At 34.1% G+C, this 20,323-nt stretch overlaps 1 protein-coding gene across 1 annotated transcript in view; it reads right to left on the bottom strand.

Moving 5' to 3' along the window:
- Positions 1 to 17,067, bottom strand: part of LOC134276658 (ankyrin repeat domain-containing protein 27-like) — a 32,714-nt gene extending 15,647 nt beyond the window's left edge. The window contains exons 1-20 of the mRNA XM_062758929.1: positions 17,002 to 17,067; positions 15,194 to 15,335; positions 14,624 to 14,740; positions 14,282 to 14,338; positions 13,817 to 13,910; positions 13,271 to 13,357; positions 13,052 to 13,146; positions 12,615 to 12,674; positions 12,298 to 12,354; positions 11,656 to 11,929; positions 9,332 to 9,410; positions 5,281 to 5,346; positions 4,978 to 5,065; positions 4,460 to 4,519; positions 3,691 to 3,880; positions 3,287 to 3,426; positions 3,010 to 3,102; positions 2,310 to 2,418; positions 1,733 to 1,893; positions 960 to 1,145 (exon numbers count right to left, since the gene is read on the bottom strand). Of these exons, the coding sequence (XP_062614913.1) occupies positions 960 to 1,145; positions 1,733 to 1,893; positions 2,310 to 2,418; positions 3,010 to 3,102; positions 3,287 to 3,426; positions 3,691 to 3,880; positions 4,460 to 4,519; positions 4,978 to 5,065; positions 5,281 to 5,346; positions 9,332 to 9,410; positions 11,656 to 11,929; positions 12,298 to 12,354; positions 12,615 to 12,674; positions 13,052 to 13,146; positions 13,271 to 13,357; positions 13,817 to 13,910; positions 14,282 to 14,338; positions 14,624 to 14,740; positions 15,194 to 15,295 (2,115 nt within the window). The 5' untranslated portion in view covers positions 15,296 to 15,335; positions 17,002 to 17,067. The remainder of the gene's footprint in view (positions 1 to 959; positions 1,146 to 1,732; positions 1,894 to 2,309; positions 2,419 to 3,009; positions 3,103 to 3,286; positions 3,427 to 3,690; positions 3,881 to 4,459; positions 4,520 to 4,977; positions 5,066 to 5,280; positions 5,347 to 9,331; positions 9,411 to 11,655; positions 11,930 to 12,297; positions 12,355 to 12,614; positions 12,675 to 13,051; positions 13,147 to 13,270; positions 13,358 to 13,816; positions 13,911 to 14,281; positions 14,339 to 14,623; positions 14,741 to 15,193; positions 15,336 to 17,001) is intronic.
- Positions 17,068 to 20,323: the final 3,256 nt, after the last annotated feature.

Genomic DNA, 20,323 nt, shown 5'->3' with positions numbered 1-20,323 from the left:
ATTATGCATCCTTAGATGTATGATCTATGCAAGATTGGTCATTAAAGAACTCATACTTCCTTGGAAATGAAACCTGCACCAAAAACTTTTACCTGTTCACTCAACAGGAAAATGCAGGTCAGATTCAGCATCCGGCAAGCCTGGTAGTGTGCATCCTTAGATGTATCATCCATGCAAGTTTGGTCAACATAGGGCTTAAAGTTACTTGCAAATGAAACCTGCACCAAAAACATTAACCTGTTAGCTCAACTGGAAAATGTAGGTCAGATTCAGCATCCGTAGCAAGCCCGGTAGTATGCATCCTTAGATGTATCATCCATGCAAGTTTGGTCAACATAGGGCTTATAGTTACTTGGAAATGAAACCTGCACCAAAAACTTTAACCTGTTCACTCAACCAGAAAATGTAGGTCAGATTCAGCATCCGAAGCAAGCCCGGTAGTATGCATCCTTAGATGTATCATCCATGCAAGTTTGGTCAACATAGGGCTTATAGTTACTTGGAAATGAAACCTGCACCAAAAACTTTAACCTGTTCACTCAACCAAAAAATGTAGGTCAGATTCTTTCATTTTTTAGCAAGCCCGGTAGTATGCATCCTTAGATGTATCATCCATGCAAGTTTGGTCAACATAGGGCTTATAGTTACTTGGAAATGAAACCTACACCAAAAACTGCACCAAAAATGTTAACCTGCTCCAAAACCATTAACCTGGTCATACCATTGCTGAAATTGCAGCATCTGAAACTCTGTCTGGTACAATGAAACACACTAGAACCATATTCCATGCATGTCTAATCAATATAGGACTCAGAAGTAATTAAAAAGAAAACTGCTCCAAAAATCTTAACCTTAACCTGGGACGCCGATGCCGACACCGAAAGAAATTTTACACCGAGGGTATCACATAATTCTTTTCAACTTCGTTGAGGTGAGCTAAAAAGCAAAATATTAAATACCAGTTGGACATCTCCATTTTCAATGGCTCTGAAAAGTAAACTAATTCTATGGTTCTTGGCCTGGTCAAGGGAGGCCACTTCTGGTGTAAACAGTTTTGTGGGTGAGGAGGGAGACTCTGGAGGGTGGTTCACTGAACTATTCCTGTGGGGCTTGATCACTTTCACCACCTCATAATCTTCCAGGGACTGGAAAAATAATCATATGTAAATTTTATTTGCAGTGTTGATATAATGGACAGCAAGACTAAGGAAGCCAGTTGGTGTCAGGTAGAAAAAATATTTTATTTGGTGGCTGCCATACCAGTTTCTGCTGACCGCCAAAAAGTTTTGGTATTCCATAATTTGACCCATCAGAGTGTACCCAGTTATTTTGAAACTAAATGACATTGCTATTTATAAATGATACTCTGTATAATTTCTTTCTTCTTTTTATTATGTTGTTAGCTGATACATGAATTGAGTAACATAGTATTGAAGATGCTACACATTTTACTCTATTCGTACAAATATATTATTATAACAGTATTCACGTCTCATTTGATCTGATGATCCACGCCTGTCAACTTGATGTAATACGACCTTTCGGATCAAGTTACTTTTATAATGATAAATTTATGATATACCTGCTTATAACAAGCTTAATATAGCAATATGGATTCAGAAAACCACAGTGTGGTGATCCGGAAAGTCGAATCACGACATCACATGATTGCGTAAAATCAACAGTAAAATTGAGTGATACACATTAGGTATATAATAAATAAAGATCTGACCTCCGATTTCTGCCTTTCTGTCAGCACTGTGGGAATTAATTCATACTCCTGAAATATCCTCTGTATATGGGCATTCTGTGCTATATTGTATGGAGTCTGTTTCTTTCTGTTTTTAATGTCCGTCCTGGCCTTGCTGTCTAGTAGTATTTGGATGATCGATTCTGTAAAGCATAAAATAACAATAAAATAATAAATTATTCAAGACAGCTGTGTTGATAGAATTGTAAGTTAATTAACAAGATAGAAACAAGGTTCAGTGTTAGAAATTGTGAAAATGTCATATAGTTTACCCAAATTTCAACTAGTCTTACTGGAAAAATGAAAGGTATCTTTTGATTAAAACACAAATTTGTGATGATATTAAAATCTACATTATATTCTCTGTTTCTCAATATAGGACTTGAAAAAAATGTGTTGTACTACATGTAACTCTACTTCCTCTGACTCATTTTATTTTGATTTTACTAAGTGTTACTTTTACATTATTAGATTTAATAGACAAATAAGATTCCAACAAAGTATGTCATATTTGACTGGTAGGTTAAAAAAAAAAGTATATTTAAAGTGGCTATCCTACCATATCCCCATTTTGATGCCAAATGTAGAGGAGTGTCCCCTCTATTATTCTGAGCATTCACATCAAGTTTAGTCCTGACTTTGTCTGTAAACACCAAAGCCTTCACACACTACAATATAAACAGCAAAATATAGTCACACATTATTCTTTAGACATATAATACACTAGACTCATAACCAGTCTATATACAAAGTTGATAAATTAGATGTGATGAAAAGAATTTTGAGTTCCTTATATAAGATTGGGGCCATAAAATAAGAGATTTTCAATTTGTTTCACAGATGTGACAAATTTGAAAATTAAGTACACAGGATGTTAAGATGGCCTCAAGAGGATTTAAAATGAGTCAGATTCTTTTTCTAAGAACAGCATGATATTTGAATATTTAATGCATCTAAATTTGCTTGATTTTTTTAAAGCACATTGCATTTAATATGCTCTCAAATCAAAACATATTACAGCAAAGTGTCAGGGATGGGCAATTTTGCTTTCTTATAAATGTAATTCTATATATCTATTAGCTTCACGTTTTTGTTTAAAATTCAAGGAAAAGAAAAGCACTTCACTATATGTGTCAATGCATTTGTGTTCAATATAAGCATGTTTTACTGCATACGATAATAATGTATCTGTTTACATTTGTTAATAATTTGAAGATGGCTTCACAATACAAGAATAAACAAAATGACACAAGACTTACATCTTCATGTCCACTATCTACACAGAGATGGAGAGGGGTGTTACCCACACCGTCAGTCTGCGTACAGTCCGCACCAAAGTGTATCAATAAAAGCTGAAGAGAAAGAATGAATTCAAAGTTGTTGTAGCTTATGAAGTTTACCTCTTTCTTCATTGTACATTATGAGGAAAGGAAACAATAGATTACATAAAACCAGTGTTTATGATGGAGGACCGTTCATTCATTCATACTTTATTCCACTTTGCAGTTACATCTAAGCCTCCAATTAGCCACTTACAATGATGTTCTGATAGCCTTTCTGACAAGCCAGATGGAGCGGTGTGTATCCTAGATAATCACTGGCATTGACTATGGCTCCATGCTGAACTAAAAGGTCCACAAGGTGAGCTTGTCCATGCAATGCTGCTATGTGGAGAGCTGTGAAGATCATAATTTGTTCATATCTGCACTACATGTAAATTGTACATTTTTCTTTTATCTCTCAGAAATATGAAAGCTTGTTTTTAATCTTTACTTTCATTTTCTCCAGAAAAAATTCTTTACAGTTTTGAGACTTAACTAGACTGAAATAGTTGTTTAGAAAAAAAATCATTTGTTGCCAGTCAATTTTTTGGACACATTTTACAATGGAATTATGAAAACACTATTTTTAATATAAACCATTGATTTGGCATACTGTACCTGTGTATCCATGGTCATCGCGTGTGTATGCTGTAACCAGAGTTTTCTCTGTTGGATTTTGCCTTAACAGTGTGCGACATTTGTTACAGGAACACAGAGGGTGACACATCTGTAAGATGATTTCCTCCCCGGGGGTGTTAGGTTTCCCCAGCATCACCCTCACTGCTGCCTCATCTCCCCCCTCAACATACTGGTTAGAAAAAGTATACATACATGTAATATTCTAAGCCATTTTCTGCTCATCACTATCCTACACACACTGAATAAATCATGTTTGTAACAAATACATTTAGCATTTTTCTAATTCTAATACTCTGAACATGACTGTAACTTGATATTTTCATTCTGACAATCAAACTAGATGAATCAAGCTTCATTTTTTGTTCAGAAAATAATTCCTAAGCTAAAGCAATTAACTTTTAATATCTAGTGTGAGTAAAATCAGTGTAACTACAGTGAAACTTATCTAATCCTGATTTTCTGTATTATGAAATTCTGAAAATGTCTAATACAATATAAATTTTAAGTCCTGTTTAGTTAATTCAACTGTTAAAATGTTTTCTCATCCAGAATGTTGTCTAATCCAGCTTATTTTTCAGGAAACAGTGGTGTCTGTATTCAACAAGTTTAATGTATTATGCAGTTTTATTGCACTAGATATTCTCATAAATCAGCAGATATTTTACTGTACTTCACATAAATATTGTCACTTTTCCAAGTTTAGAGAGACAAGAAAGACAAAAACAAACTCTGTTTCTATAAAGCTTACACTGAAGAATCTGTCCACACTTTTTGTCGTGCCTGAAGACTGCCGATTCACCTGATTCTTCTACAAAAAACAAAGACATTTATCAGCAATGGAGAACTTAATTCTCATAATCATTTCTATTAAGTCATCAGCCTCTGCTAATTCCTACCCAGCAAAATGCTTCAGGATTAGTGACAAACTATCTTTTTGTAAATTTTGTGTTACAGAAGTTTTATATCACTGAGAAGGTCAGAGATTCTTTTCTAATTGCTGGTTATTATGTTTGCTAAAATGACTTTTTTTTATACAAGTATATCTTTGAGATGCTCGCGGCATTATTTATAAGTGATTCATCAGTTACCACAAACTGTTTGATTATACATTTTAATGCAAATTTCAGCCTATTTTCAGTGTCTATACCTTGAGAGAATATAAGTTATGGAAGTTACATCCTAAGATTCTGAAAACATTACTCTGTACTAATATATCAGCTAATCATTATGTCTGTGCAAATAATGGCCTGTTTCCTTTGTCTGTACCTTGAGAGAATATGACTTGATGGCCTCTTTCTGTAAAACTCCACTTCTTATGTGTTCAATAGCTGCTTCCACAGTGGTCAAGTAAAACCTTGAATACAAATGAATACCCAGTAATTCTCAACAAAGTTGATAGGTGAGTTTACAAAAACATGACACACTCATAGAAGCATAATTTAAATTATGCTATAATAAGTTAAAATAATTAACATTAAGATGATGTTTTTTTGCAAAATCAGATATACAATTCAAGTTCTTTTACCAATGAAAGAAAACTGAGAAAAGAAAACATTTAATCATACTCACATAAATTCATCAAAATTATAAGCTCTTGAAAAGTGAAATTCCTTCATATATCTTAGATTTGCCATCCTGCATAGAAATATGCATTGCATAAAAAAGACTGTGAACATTTATACATGCCATTCATGCAAAAAGGTTTAAGTAAAGTACACATGGTATTTTAAGGTAGGTCGCAGGTTTACTGCATAAAAATTCTCACGAGAAAACATATCCTGAAAATTTGATTTAATGTTCCTTAGACTTTAAAGCGTATTATCTGCAAATTTTATTAAATTTGCCTACGTAGTTTTAATGATATATATCTGTAAACAAGGCATAGTTTTCAGTACTTTTTTTACGCTTTACTATTGAAATATATAGAAAAATGACGTTTTTAAGCCAATTTTGCAGAAAGAGTTTCTTTTAAAAAGGTTGGATAACTTTTAAAAAACGCAGACGAATTAGTCAGGAATTTCAAAATGTCAAGATGAGGTGAAATTAAAATTATTGATATAAAAAAAATTATATGTCTTCTCGCTGGATTTTTTGCTAAATAATTTCAAAGTTTGCTGTTATAATGCCAAAATGTTGCGTTTATGGCGTTATTTATCTCCACAACGTCATATGTTGACCGTAACCACGTTAACAGTACGTAATGTATAAAATTTAAACATTTGGAATATGCAAGATCTAAGAATGATATAGATGTAAAATGTTATTTTACTCATCATTTAACTTATTGCGGATACATATTAGGATAACGAGTACCTTATTTACACTAATATTGTGAAATTCATATTCTGAAAATCAGAATAAACTTTATAAACATTCGTCGTGCATGAGAAATAGCATGCAGCGACAACATCGCGAATGATAAAATTTTATTTCCTGTACTGTATATTTAAGATGTTCATGTTCAGTAAGATTTCAAGCATAACACATAAATTTTATCACTTTATTTTTTCGATAAAAAGTAAAGAAAGACATCCAAGAGAGTAATTGAGAAGGGGGGGGGGGTCTGGCAATGTTCTTTATTAATACTAATTACTAGTTTCTTAATCAAATTGCAAAGTGTAAAACACTTCCATTTAGCTTATATAAATACACACAGTCAGAGCTTTTGTTATAAAAAATGAAACTTGTAAATTGTTTACAGTGTCGTATAGGACTGATAGTCCGGCTGTTTATATAAATTTATTTTTAAAACGCAAATTACAATTTGTTCGTCAGCATAGACATAGCAATTACATGAGATTTAAAAGCAAAATAATCAAACACATGTAATAATGATGATAATAATAAGTACATGTAAAAGTAAAATACATGTAATAAAATTTTACCTCGTTTTTAGTGTTGAGGATTGATTTCATCTTGTATACGTGTATACAAATATTTTTGCCCCGGTTTTGATTTGCAGTTGCAGTCATGGTGCTACAGTCGCCAGCGTGGCGCAGTCGTAAGAGCGTCTGCTCTAGATTCGCGAAGTAAGGAGTTGATCCTTACGTCGCGGGTTCGAATCCAACTGTGGGACGTGGAGACCAGTCCTTCGGATGAGACCGAATAAACCGAGGTCCCGTGCCGAGTATAGGACAAAATTTGCAGCTCTCCATCGGCAAGTGATGGCATCTCCATATGAGCAAAAAATTCTCGAGAGGGACGTTAAACAATATACAATCAATCATTCAATCATGGTGCTACTTGTATACGCGCTATCCCTTTGAGTTGAAAAAATAAAGTCAATGCGCACTCACAATCCTTCAAGTTTTGGGCCTAGCCATTTTATTTACGATTATTTTTTTTTTTGTATACAACAACTTTTACGCTGTCTCATTTTGATTGACTTTAATTGAGCAGTTTTTTAAGCTTTCACTTACGATATTAATTATCCCATTTGTATTTTATTTAATTTTCCAAATCCATTACACATATTAATCACATCAGAATTTCAGATCGTAATTTAATTTTAACAGTTCTTGGATTATACATGTACGAAGTTTACGTACAATAAGCAAGCACTTTGTACATGTATAACCTACTTAATTCGTACATGACTTCATAAAGTCATTCTCAGATAATTAAACGGGAAACAACGCAACGTCGCCTTTGTGACCTCATTGACGTCATAATCAAATGTGCACAAAACAATTGCTCGGATCGTCAAAATTGTGTACCAAAAATGATGACAAAAGCAAACCCGCGACCTACCTTAAGGTGTCATTGAGGGGTTTCATAATTAGTTATTTATCCAAAAATATACATGTAGATAAATTCAACAAATAATGATTTATATTATATACCTTTCACAACAAAAATGCTTGTTTATAAAATCATCTCCCCATATCTTTAACAAGAGGCCCATGGGCCACATCACTCACCTGAGCACTAAGGGTAGGAAAAAGTAGAAAATGGCTTTTTATTGTAAAGTTTAAATCCAAAAGTAGTCCCATGACCAATCATGGATTTGCTATTTTTTAGAAAATGATTTTTAAAGAATTTTCCTATCTATATATCTTTAAAAACTTTGGTCGGCCATTTTGGCCCCGCCCTACCCCAGGGGGTCATGATTTGAACAAATTTGAATCTACACTACTTGAGCATGCTTCCATATAAATATGATGAATTATGGCTTTGTCATTCTTGAGAAGAAGATGTTTAAAGAATTTTCCTATATATTTCTATGTAAAACTTTGGTCAATTTTGGCCCCGCCCTGCCCCGGGGGTCATGATTTGAACAAACTTGAATCTACACTACCTGAACATGCTTCCATAGGAATATGATGAATTATGGCTTTGTCATTCTTGAGAAGAAGATTTTTAAAGAATTTTCCTATATATTTCTATGTAAAACTTTGGTCAGCCATTTTGGCCCCGCCCTACCCCCGGGGGTCATGATTTGAACAAACTTGAATCTACACTACCTGAGCATGCTTCCATATAAATTTGATGAATTATGGTTTTGTCATTCTTGAGAAGAAGATTTTTAAAGAATTTTCCTATATATTTCTATGTAAAACTTTGGTCAGCCATTGTGGCCCCGCCCTACCCCCGGGGGATATGATTTGAACAAACTTGAATCTACACTACCTGAGGATGTTTCCCCATAAGTTTCATCTTTCCTGGCACAGTGGTTCTTGAGAAGAAGATTTTTAAAACATACCACCAAATTTTCACTAATTCTCAATTATCTCCCCTTGAATGAGGGTGTGGCCCTTCATTTGAACAAACTTGAATCCCCTTTACCCAAGGATGCTTTGTGGCAAGTTTGGTTGAAATTGGCCCAGCGGTTCTTGAGAAGAAGTCGAAAATGTGAAAAGTTTACGGACAGACAGACAGACAGACGGACAGACAGATGGACAGACGGACGCCGGACAAAATGTGATCAGAAAAGCTCACTTGAGCCTTCGGCTCAGGTAAGCTAAAAATTTAAGCATTTAACACAAAGAAGAAGGTACGGTTTGAGCTTTATTGTGCCCTAAAAATTTAATGTTCTTAAAAAGTTATGAAATTGCCTTTAATAGTTGAGTAGATGAATATGATAGATCATTAAAGAATATGGCATAAAGGAGGACCTTTCTGGAAATATGACGTCATTAATTTGGTACATTTCTAAGTTTAATGCAGAAAAGCTTCAAAATGACTCATTTCTCTGCTAATTTTCCTTTAGAAAATAGTGTCTGCCACCGTCGCCCACTTTAATTTTTGGATATATTGTGTAAACTGCTATGAAAAATCACATATCTCAAAATCTTTCCGGGCGACGGTGGCAGAGTATGTTTTCTGAAAGAAAATTCCACTGAAAATTGATGTCTTCTGCAACTTTTTAAGAAAATACGGGAAAATGCACAATTAATGACGTCACAATTAGCATTTAGGAAGTCATATGAGAAAAACCATTTGTGTATTCTTACTGCGGAGAATTCATATGATTCAGAAAGAATGAATTTTGATTTTTTATATCACTTTCATATTTTAGAAAAATATAGGGCTTAATTTGTATTGAAACTGTACCTTCTTCTTTACCCTTTTAATGAGTTAAAGTGATTAAAATGTAAAGCATATATAATTCAATGTTTACCAGTTTGGAATCTCAGACTTGATTAGGAGGTAAATCATAATGGGGAGAAATTCATCTGTAGTCAACATCAATGAGGTGTCTGTGAAGAAGAAAAGATATTACAAAACATTTTAATATTTGGTGTAGACTACTGTAACTCATATACAGTTTTTCCAATATCTAAAAATCTTCCATGTTTATGTCTTTATGTTTCCCTTATGCAATGAGATTTCATTGGACAATATTACTTGTACTTTTAAAACTTCCAACCAGGCAGCAATAACAAACATGTATACTTGTGACTTCCATAGTCAGTTATGAAATATATTCTTTTTTTAAAAGAAAAATTACACTGAAACATATTAAAATTTAAGTACTCAATAAGGGTTTAATTTCACTGGTTGTAATTTATGGGGTTTTTTTTTTCCTGTTATATGGCATGACCGCTGTTTAAACAATTATGGTGTAAAGTAAAAGTTATCTCCCTTTGACTGTTATCAAAAAGGGTTAAATGACAAATTTCATTTGTAATTAATGAATTACTCTTTTATATTAATATTAACTGGTAGTCTGAACTAAAAGTAAAAAAAAAATAACACAATAACATTTTTGTCTACTTATTCACAGTTTCTTGAATTCACTGATGCCGTGTATAGTGCTAAAATAAATGTGAATATTTGCACAGTAAGTGATTCCCCCCTCCCCCCCCCCCCTCCCAGTACAGACTAACAGTATATAAAATTATTTTTTTTTTTGAAAATGTACCTAAATGTACAATGTACTACTGTATACAGGGTTATTTTCACCCCGTCTTATTTTCGCCCTTTTGAACTTGTGACCAATTTTGCCCCGTTTTATTTTCGCCCAGTCATAGCTCTGTTTAAGAAATTATGAGATGTAATTTGAATTCGCCCCGTTTAAAATTCGCCCAATCAAGGGGAGGGGGAAAGGGGGTGAAAATAAAACGGGGGCAAAAATTTCCCCATATACAGTATTTACAAAGTTATAAACTTTCAATCAATGTTTTGAGTTGTGAACAAATTTCCTCTGCAGAGAACATAAGACAATACACATACCCAATACTAGCATTTCTGAGAAATACAAAGAAATAAGTTCCAAATGTAGATACAGTTACATTTGTTTATCATGAATCTGTCTTATCACCTTCAGTGATTCATTTTGCCCTGCGTATTGCGTAATTTACGCATTAAATTCATTAAATACCCATTGGTTTTTGTCCAGTGCGTCCCAAATACGCATAAGTGATCGATAACCCGCATAAACATGATAAAATAGAATCGAGGTTTCCAGTTTCTATTTTTATCGTTCATTCTGTTTTTCGGAACAACTGCAACACGTTTTAGCATACTTCATATTTCATTTGTCTTCTATAAATCATTTAAACAAAAGGCTTAAATATAAAATACGGTAAAATTACATTTAACAAGTGTTTAAATGTTTAATATGTCGTAATTAACATGCGCTCAGCCGCTGACACAGTATACGAAAGCTGGTCATAAACCTTCCCGATTTTTAACAAAGAAAATATTAAAAATCAAAGCAAATTATAAGGACAGTAAAAAATCAGTGATCTAACTGTAAATACATTGCTTTGGAGTTGGTAGACAATTAATTGCCTGGAGGGGTGTTGGGAGATAATTATCAAGTGACCAGGGCACGTGCTTAAAACATTGACTTCCTTTCATTGGTACGTAGAGAGGGTGTTTATGTTGCAGTGAATTTTCACCGAGTTATTTACAACCAAAAATATTTTTTTATTATTGTATTTCATTAAAAAAAAAAGACATTGCTTTGTCTGATTATTACGGAAGGAGTGAACGTCTAAAAATAACATTGGTAATGGCGGCCTACACGGAGAGTCGGGGAGACAATAAACATGCAGCTCAAATTAATTTTAACTTGCTTTTTCATGTCTTTATAGTAGCAAAAGGTTATGAAAATGACATTTTTAACAAGCATACTCTCAACAATAAATAAGTTTATATTAAAATATGGCGATAAACAAAAGAAGTTACACATATGTCTTTATAGGTAATACCACGGTACATGTACGTATGATAGCCATGTTTCACCTGAAAGAAAAACATATGAGAATCCCATTTACATGTAAAGTATGCGCTCCTTTCTTACAGAAATTTTATTTTAGGAAAAAAGTGCGTATTATATTCTGCCAAATACGGTAACTGAAGAAAAAGAACTTGGCTTGATATCACATTCATAGTTGTTAAAATTCTGACCCATTGATTTTGAGTTCTGACCCATTGCTTTCTGACAGTGGGGTACACTGTACCCATTCATTCAATTTTCAAAATGAATCACTGCACCTTTCTTATCCATATCTTTAGTTGGTGTGCTAAGGTTGGACACAACTCTTTTCAAACACAGAAGTCGACCCAGAGGAGTAGAAAACTTGTTAATGCTCTGTAATTCTTTCTTGGCCAGTCTGATGTTAGACATGAACTCGTGACGGACACCCAGGTCATCCAGTTTGATGTCAGACAGAGTACGAGCGCACCGGTTTACTTCCGCATCCTCTCCTGTCAGGTTTGTCTGAATGGCTTGAAACAATCCACGATGAACACTGACCATCATGTACACCTACAATAAAAGCATGTTTAAACATTTTTTTTTCAAAAACATAATTAAATTATATCCTGACCTAGATCATTTCCAGTTTATCTCATCGGTTGTAAAATGCATTCGCAAGCTGGTGCATTTGTGCAGACAACTTGTGCCAATATTCACCAATATAAATTCACTAACCCTATATTATACTATAAACATTATAAATATAATGCTGTTCATTCAGACAAGTAATAAGTCAGGGAAAAGTTATCTTTGCAATAGTCTAAATTCAATATCAGAAATATAGAATAATTTGTCAGTGCTAAAATTGCTAACACATTGATCAAAGCTATGATAAAAAAAAATAACACCATTATGAATGACTAGAATTAAAAGCTGACCTCAACTGCTGACTTCAGCATGTCCATTTCTTTCTTGTTTTCATGGACTCTTCTACGCTGGATAAACAAAGGGAGTTAATTACATGTGAATGCCGCATATAACAGTACTTTTTCACAATAATTTCTTTTTTAAAACGAAAAAGATGTGAAAATGAAATCAATATATTAATTTACAAAGTAATTTAAGTGAGTGGATTCTTTTTTTCTTGCATGCATGCATGCTGATAATATATTTTTACATGTAGTACATACTTCAGTGTATATTTTATATTATTTGAAAATTACTGTAACACTTTTTTTTTTTATTTTTGCCTTACAATTGATGAATCTTTTAGAACAGTCTGCATTGCCTTTGTAAACTGAGTACTGGCAACCTCCTAAAATAGAATTTTGTGAGGTAATTTAAGTAAAATATATTAAAGTGAAATTAAAGTACATTTGAAGTTATATAAATAAACTAATAAAGAACAATTCTACATTACTCTGTTAGTCTACATCTCTATCAAATGTGTTTACATGTTTTAAAAAAAATCATTTTTAGTGCTGCATGCACACAAAAGTGACAGTTTTTTTGAGAATGTTACCTAAATCCTGTTGAGAAATCCATTTTAAACATTATATTGAGATACTATAATAAAGATATGCTGCTAAATCATTTACTTATTAACCATAAAAGCATAATCATATAAATTTTATACTTTTAAAATTTATATACATATGATTATGAAAACTGAATGTTAAATTGACTCCCTACCACAATGACAATAAATTTCCCAGAGGCCAAATTTCTGTATTGTTTGCAGAATGATTCCAATTGTCTGTCCAGAGTGTCTTGAAGTCTCTTTCCTCCTATAAGAAAGTAAGATTTTAAGAACACGACTTGCAGTAGTCTAGAGTGGCAAATGGAAAGGGTTTTCCTCTTTCATTATTTTTATCAACTTTGATGAATTTGACAACAATATTTCATTCTTACCATGGTTACCAAAAAGGAAAGCTTTACACTGCTCAAAAGACCTTGGTATAGTTTCTTGAACAGTCTTCTCTGTTTGCTGATTTCCTCCTATTTAGAAATAATGTTTAGGTATAAATAGACAATACTTGATGTATTTGAAATACTGTATATTCCTTATTTTTCGCGGGTACTTTTTATCGTGAAAGGCCTCTTTAAGTCAAATCGCGAGAATGATAATTCGCAAATGGACGGTTTATCAAGGGATTTTACATTGTTTTTAGCACCATAAAAATAAAAGCGAGTAAATTTATTTCGCGAGTTTTGTTTCTCGCGAACTTACGTGATAATTAATTCTAAGTGTATATTTAGGAATTTACAGTAGAACAATGCATGCACTATGCATCAAATATTGCAACACTTGAAAATTTTCATGTTGCAATGAATAAAATTTCTGAAGAGGAGGAAAGAAAAACATGATGGTGAAAATAAATAATGTATGCATTTTGTATTTATGAAAAATTATGCCCTTTAAAATATGCTCAGGGTTGAAAACCCCTTTAATAATACCAGAATGAGGTCTGTTGAGGAAATGTTCAATGCAGAGAACTTGGTAGCTTTCATCATTGTTGTTGTAGAATGCTTCTTCAAACAATATATTGACCTGAAAAGATTTTTTTGTATAAAACTGCATGGCCTTTTGGTTGTCTAGTGTTAAAGGCATACATTGAATATTAATTTCACAGGCTTTGTCTGAATTTATATTTCACAAAAATATTCCTTTGAAGTCATCATTTATGAAATTAAACATTGAATGGCACAAAGGTTTTACTTCCCTAATAATTCATAATCAGGAAATCATTGAAAATATATGCAATATCTCTCTCATATATTTGTAAATTTATCACAAAAATGAATGATACCATTTTGCATATCTATTTTAGCTATTCTAGTCAAAAATGTATAGTATTAATTTGCTTCCCTAAATTTTTTTCCAAATTAACTTTTACTTATGAGATACCAGCTAGTACTCACTTTGTTTTCCTCCTGACCTAGAAATATCTTCACTTGATTTTCTTCTATTTTCACAGCCTTTAGAATTTTACAAAAGAAGAAAATGCCATTAAATTTATTAATTTCATTAAGTTAATTCATGGATAAGAATGACAAAAAACAAGATTAGCTACTAAAGATTATTAATTTTATGCAAAGTACTTTATATGTAAACAATTCAGTTACAAAATGATTCATACACTTCAAATCATGACAGATACTGAGAATTTCTGAGTGGTGATACAAGTACATGTATGACATAAGAATTCACCTTAAATAAAATTTATCTTTTAAAAAGTTTTTACATCACAATTGAACCCTCACCTTATCTGACCATGTTTTCCACACCCCACTGTCTCCCTGAGCTGTCAATATATGATCTCTCAAATCTTCCTCTGATATTTTCTCTTTTTCCACCACAGAATACTGTGGAATGCAGAGCTACAAAATATATCATTCTAACATGTTATAAAGTTGTACATGCAAAACCTGTGGTAGCATGCTTTGCTATTACCCTGGTAATTTGTGGCACCTGATCCCACCTCTGATGTTTTTAGAGGTAGGTTTTTGCTCTACCTCTGTTTTTTGTGTTGTTTGAATAGACTTTTGAGCTTGAATACTGTTTGTAATTGTCATACTTTATTCAACACATGCTAACCCAACATTAGGAATTAAACTACATGTATTCAATTGAATAATCTGCAAATGAATTTTAGAGTATAATGGTTTAAAGCACACCAGAAGTAGAAATCATCGATATCATATATGTACAGGGTATACTTACATCTTTAAAGTTTTAACCCTAGCAGTGCTGAACCTGGAAATATTCTGGTTAAATGTATAATCTATGATATTAGAAAAACTTGCATGTACATCATAAATTAAATACTATACCGTGCATCTTAGCGAGGTTACTTCTTCATACAGCTTGCTGAATTCACTTTGCAGTGTTGTAAAGAAGGGATTCTCATAAATATCTTCATCATACTTATCCATTATGTTTGGAATTTTTCCAATGATGAATTCGAATTCAAAACTTAACCTGAAATTACAGTCATATTTATTTATCTTTTTTTTCTTATCTAATAATTATTCCAAAGTTAGAACTTAGTTGTTGAATTCAATTGCATTATACAGCTTCTGAAAAAAAAAACTTTTTGCTTCAATACTACTGAAAATTTTAAGTGGAACATTGACATGTCTAAAGTCTTAATCTAAAATTATCATAAATAATTTTAAAGTCAATTTAGTAGAAACAGTTTAAACTGGAAAGGATCTATAAACAATGCCTTAGCTGTTCACATGGAGAGTTGATCCATTTCAAAATATACAGACAGGCAATTTTGAATCCCCCCTCAATATTTTACCATTATATATAAGGCTTGTCTCAGCTATGAGCTAGCTTTCCTAGAGTTCATGTTATGTTGAATTTCTTACCAACTTGCAATATTGTCCCCCATTCTCTATGTACATGTAACTAATTAACTATGATTTGTCAATAGTATATGCATAATATTTAAGTTACATGTAGTTTCTTTGTTTGTTAATTGTTTAATGTCCCCTTTGAGACTTTTTCATTCACAATTGCCAGTTGAGGGTGGAAAGGTACAAATTTAAACTGGCACTCAGGACCATGAGCAAAGAGGGATCTTTTTTCTTGTGCTAGCACCTAATGCAACACAGGATCTCAGTTTGTATGGTCTCATCTGAAGAGCTAGTTTGCACATCCTGCACGGGGATTAGCTGCAGAACTGTAGCTCTTCGCTTGAGAAAATTCCGACAGATAAAGCAGAGAGCTACAGATCCATGTGTTGTAAAAACCTTCGATTTATGCCGCCGATTTTTTGTCCCTCACTTCATGTATTTTTCATTATTATTTATTTTTTCCCCAGCTTTATAAATGATATCTAATAATTAAGAAGGGCCATTCATGGATGTGGACATAGAAAATCTTTTAAACCGACATTCCCAAATCCACAGAGGATTGTTTAGGACCATTGAAAGGTAAATAAAGTATCAATAATTTGAGTAAAATATATGATTAATAATCGGATACCATTCTAAGAATGAAGGAGAGCATAAACTACAAGAAATAATACCCAAAGTGAGCGACAAAAAATTGGCGGATCAACTTTTTATTCCGCAACTTTAGAGCAAATGCTCTAATCACTGCTATGCAGAAGACCGCATAATAAGAATCGTTTTCTCACAAATTCTAGTGTGCAATATTTTATTGAATTCTGATTGAATTGTGTTTCTTTTATATTTCATTAAAGGAGCTTTTTTTTTTAAATCTCCTTGAAATCTTTTATGCCTTGTAATTTTTATACAGTGTACGATTATATAACAGTATGAAGCAGATGCATCACAAGACAAACACAAAACAAGGTCAGGGACAAGCTACTGCCTTTGGAAGAGTTGAACATCATAGCAACATTTATCTGTATTATATACTAGTATATTATTTTTAAAACTACATAGTGGATACCTCAGGTGCATGAAATCACTTATTGTGATTTTTTTTTCTTCTTTCACAATCTTTGCAACGCATTTTTGTGATGCTTCTGACTAGCGACCAATATTTACCGACGAAGTATAAAATGGATGACCATATTACCTCTCATGTACGCATATATATGTTCTGCACACTGTTATGTACATTAATCAAAACAGAAACATGAAAAATGTTGAATATACACTACCCATTTTTTAACCTTTCGCACTCAGGTCTGTTTGTTTTCCTATAAACACTAAAATTACCTCCAGGAACGAAAGAGTTATATTGTGAGAAGTTATTTGCATTTACCGCCATGTGCGGTAAATGCCAGTTATCGAAGAAGAATAGCCTAAGCGCGATAACTCCCCTGTCCTCAACCAAATTTCCAAAATAGCCCCAAGCCTTAAATGCGCTTGCGCACACATCCTCTTCGCTCGACGATTTTGATCAGACAGTATCAACAGAAAAATCACCTCCAAGTTGCAACCCATTACGTGGATTACTATATTGTACAGGTATCGTTCCACCGGTCATCGGTATGTATTAAACATCTAGTGAGCATTGGAAGCGAATTGGGCGTTTCCCTTGCCTCAGCACTTAAGATGTCAGCAGATTTTGCTGGATCAATATTCATCATCACCATCCGTTAATGGCGGCATGCCAAACGTTAAACAAAAGGGCTTTAACTCTACATATAATTTGATCATTCATAATTAGTAAACGATGTTAATAATTCACAATCTCAGATTCAAACAAAAAATAAAAAAATAAAAAAAAAAAAACATTAATAGTAAAAATTTATAAATATATAAGCAATTAATAATAATAATAATAAATTATGTATATGTTAAACACAAGTTACACAGTTGTTTGTTTTATAGAAACATGCTCCGTGCAAAAAGGACTACAAAGTCTCCATATGCCAGGCCCGGCCGAGCTCCAGCTGCCACCAAAAAGGCCAAAGCATCCAGGCCTCCAAGCACCGTGACTCAACCGAACCAGGTCACCACTGCTACAAGCACCGTGACTCAACCGAACCAGGTCACTCCTGACGCCATACCTCCAGCCTTATCAAACCAGCCTACAACTTCCTCAGGAATAGACATCCCTGACCCCTTAGAGTTTGAGGCATCGCCAACAATGCTATCTACAGGTACTTCAGGCAGCACTAATACATTAACTAATTCAAGTGCAACAACACCAAATTCATTATGTAGCGTTTCAGACGCATTGGGCGTCCATGTCCCAGACAACCTGAGACAAAACATATATGATAATGCATTCATTCACTTGCATAAATTACTTCCTCTCAAACCAAATGACGAGCCCCAGCAACAGCTCGCATTTGTTGCTGGCGAATTAGTGCTAAAGGCTAAGCATAAAGAAATCAAAATAACTTCAATTGAAACATGGACAAATGCTTTCCTCATTTTCAGCAGCATTTACTTGACTAAGTTCCCTGAACACATTCAATCAATCCTTAAATACATTAACATCATACGCACTGCTGCACAGCGATCATCAAACTTAAACTGGCTCAATTATGACATACAGTTTAGACTAAAGCGCTCCAGGAACCATACTCTCGACTGGGGGTGTGTCGACGCAGAATTATGGCTCTTGTATGTGTCTCATGGCCACAACACTCTATCACAGCAAACCCCAAATTATACAACTAAATCGCCAAAATGCTTTGACTTCAATTACAAAGGCACATGCGGAAGACCATACTGCACTTATCAACATGCTTGCATTAAATGCTCCAATAATCACCCACTCATAAACTGCCGCTGGCACAACAGTCAGGCATTTCGCACAGAAAACTTTCGCCCATCCCAAGCCGAACATCCCCGCCAGCCCCCAAGCAGATTTCAGAGTAGAGGGTTCCCCCCAAACCAACCAAGGCCTCTGGGACTTGGCCCCAACCCCAGTCAACGTTAACATCCTAAAATCAATGCTAAAAGACTACCCCTTGCAACATATTGCTCATGAATTAATCAATGGTTTTCAATATGGTTTCAACATTTGTTATTCGGGTATACGGGAATATCAAAAATCTAAAAACATGAAATCTGCACAAACAAATTCACAGCAGCTCCAAGAAAAAAATTGATCAAGAGGTTAAATTAGGTAGAGTAGCTGGGCCGTTCAAGAATATCCCCATGTCAAATATCAAGTGTAGCCCAATAGGCATTGTTCCCAAAAAGCAAGGGGGGTGGCGTATGATTTGTAACTTATCTGCACCAGAGGGAAATAGTGTTAATGACTTTATAGACCCAGATCTCTGCACCGTTCATTATACATCATTTGACTCGACAGTAAGAATGATAAAAGAACTAGGCAAGGGAGCTTTATTGGGGAAAAAAGACATTTCTAGTGCATTCAGACTCCTTCCTATTCGCCCCGAGGATTTTTCCTTGCTTGGTTTTTATTTTAACAACTATTATTTCGATAAGTGCCTCCCATTCGGTTGCTCTATAGCATGTGCTACATTTGAAAAATTTGCAACAGCCCTCCATTGGATTGTTCAAGATCGAGCCAATATTGACACATTAGTACACTACCTTGATGATTTCCTTTTTGCAGGCCCTGCAAACACCCTTGTGTGCAAAAACCTCATGCAAATATTTGACATAACTTGTGAAACGCTCGGCGTTCCTCTGTCAGAGGAAAAAACTGAAGGTCCTACAACTTGTTTAACATTTCTAGGGTTAGGGATTAATACCATCACCCAAACTATATTTGTCCCTAAAGATAAAGTCGACGCCCTTAAAGCCCAACTTCAAAACGTTGCCTCGCGTCGCAAAATTACTCTTAAAGAAATGCAATCATTAGTTGGATCTTTGGCATTTATTTCTAAGGCAATACCTGCAGGGAGAGCCTTTTGTAGGCGATTTTATGACAGCCTATCACAGGGATACAAACAACACCATTATATCACTATCTCAAGGGCACTTCGCGAAGATGTAGATATATGGCTCGAGTTCCTGTCTGACTTTAATGGCACAACTGTATTCCCAGATATTCACTGGTCAGATAAAGACACTATTCACATATCCTCTGATAGCTCTGGTTCACTTGGGTGTGGGGTCATATTTGGTACACAATGGTCCTACCTACAATGGCCCTCAGAATGGTCACAACACGATTGTAGAGATCTGACTTATCTGGAGCTAGTCCCAGTCGCCCTTGCAATATACATATGGGGCCACAAACTACAAGGCAGAAAAATAATCTTGCACATTGATAACATGGCTGTTGTCGAGATAATCAACCAAAAAACATCAAAGTCACCAAGAGTTATGTCCCTCCTCAGGCCTTTTCTTTATAAAATATTAAAATACAATATCCAAGTCCGCTGCGAACATGTACCAGGTCATTCTAATTCTATAGCTGATGCCATATCTCGTTTTCAGTGGCAAAAGTTCAGGAAGCTGGCCCCCCATGCAGACTATTATCCCTGCCAAGTTCCTCTGGAATTCTGGAACCATTTGAGCAGGAAGTAGAACAACTACTCTCAGCATCAG

This window comes from Saccostrea cucullata, unplaced genomic scaffold (assembly GCF_032062105.1).
Source record: "Saccostrea cucullata isolate Sc308-1 unplaced genomic scaffold, CSIRO_AGI_Scuc_v1 ctg291, whole genome shotgun sequence".
Classification (NCBI taxonomy): Eukaryota; Metazoa; Mollusca; class Bivalvia; order Ostreida; family Ostreidae; genus Saccostrea; species Saccostrea cuccullata.
This window is presented reverse-complemented; position numbering and strand designations above follow the sequence as displayed.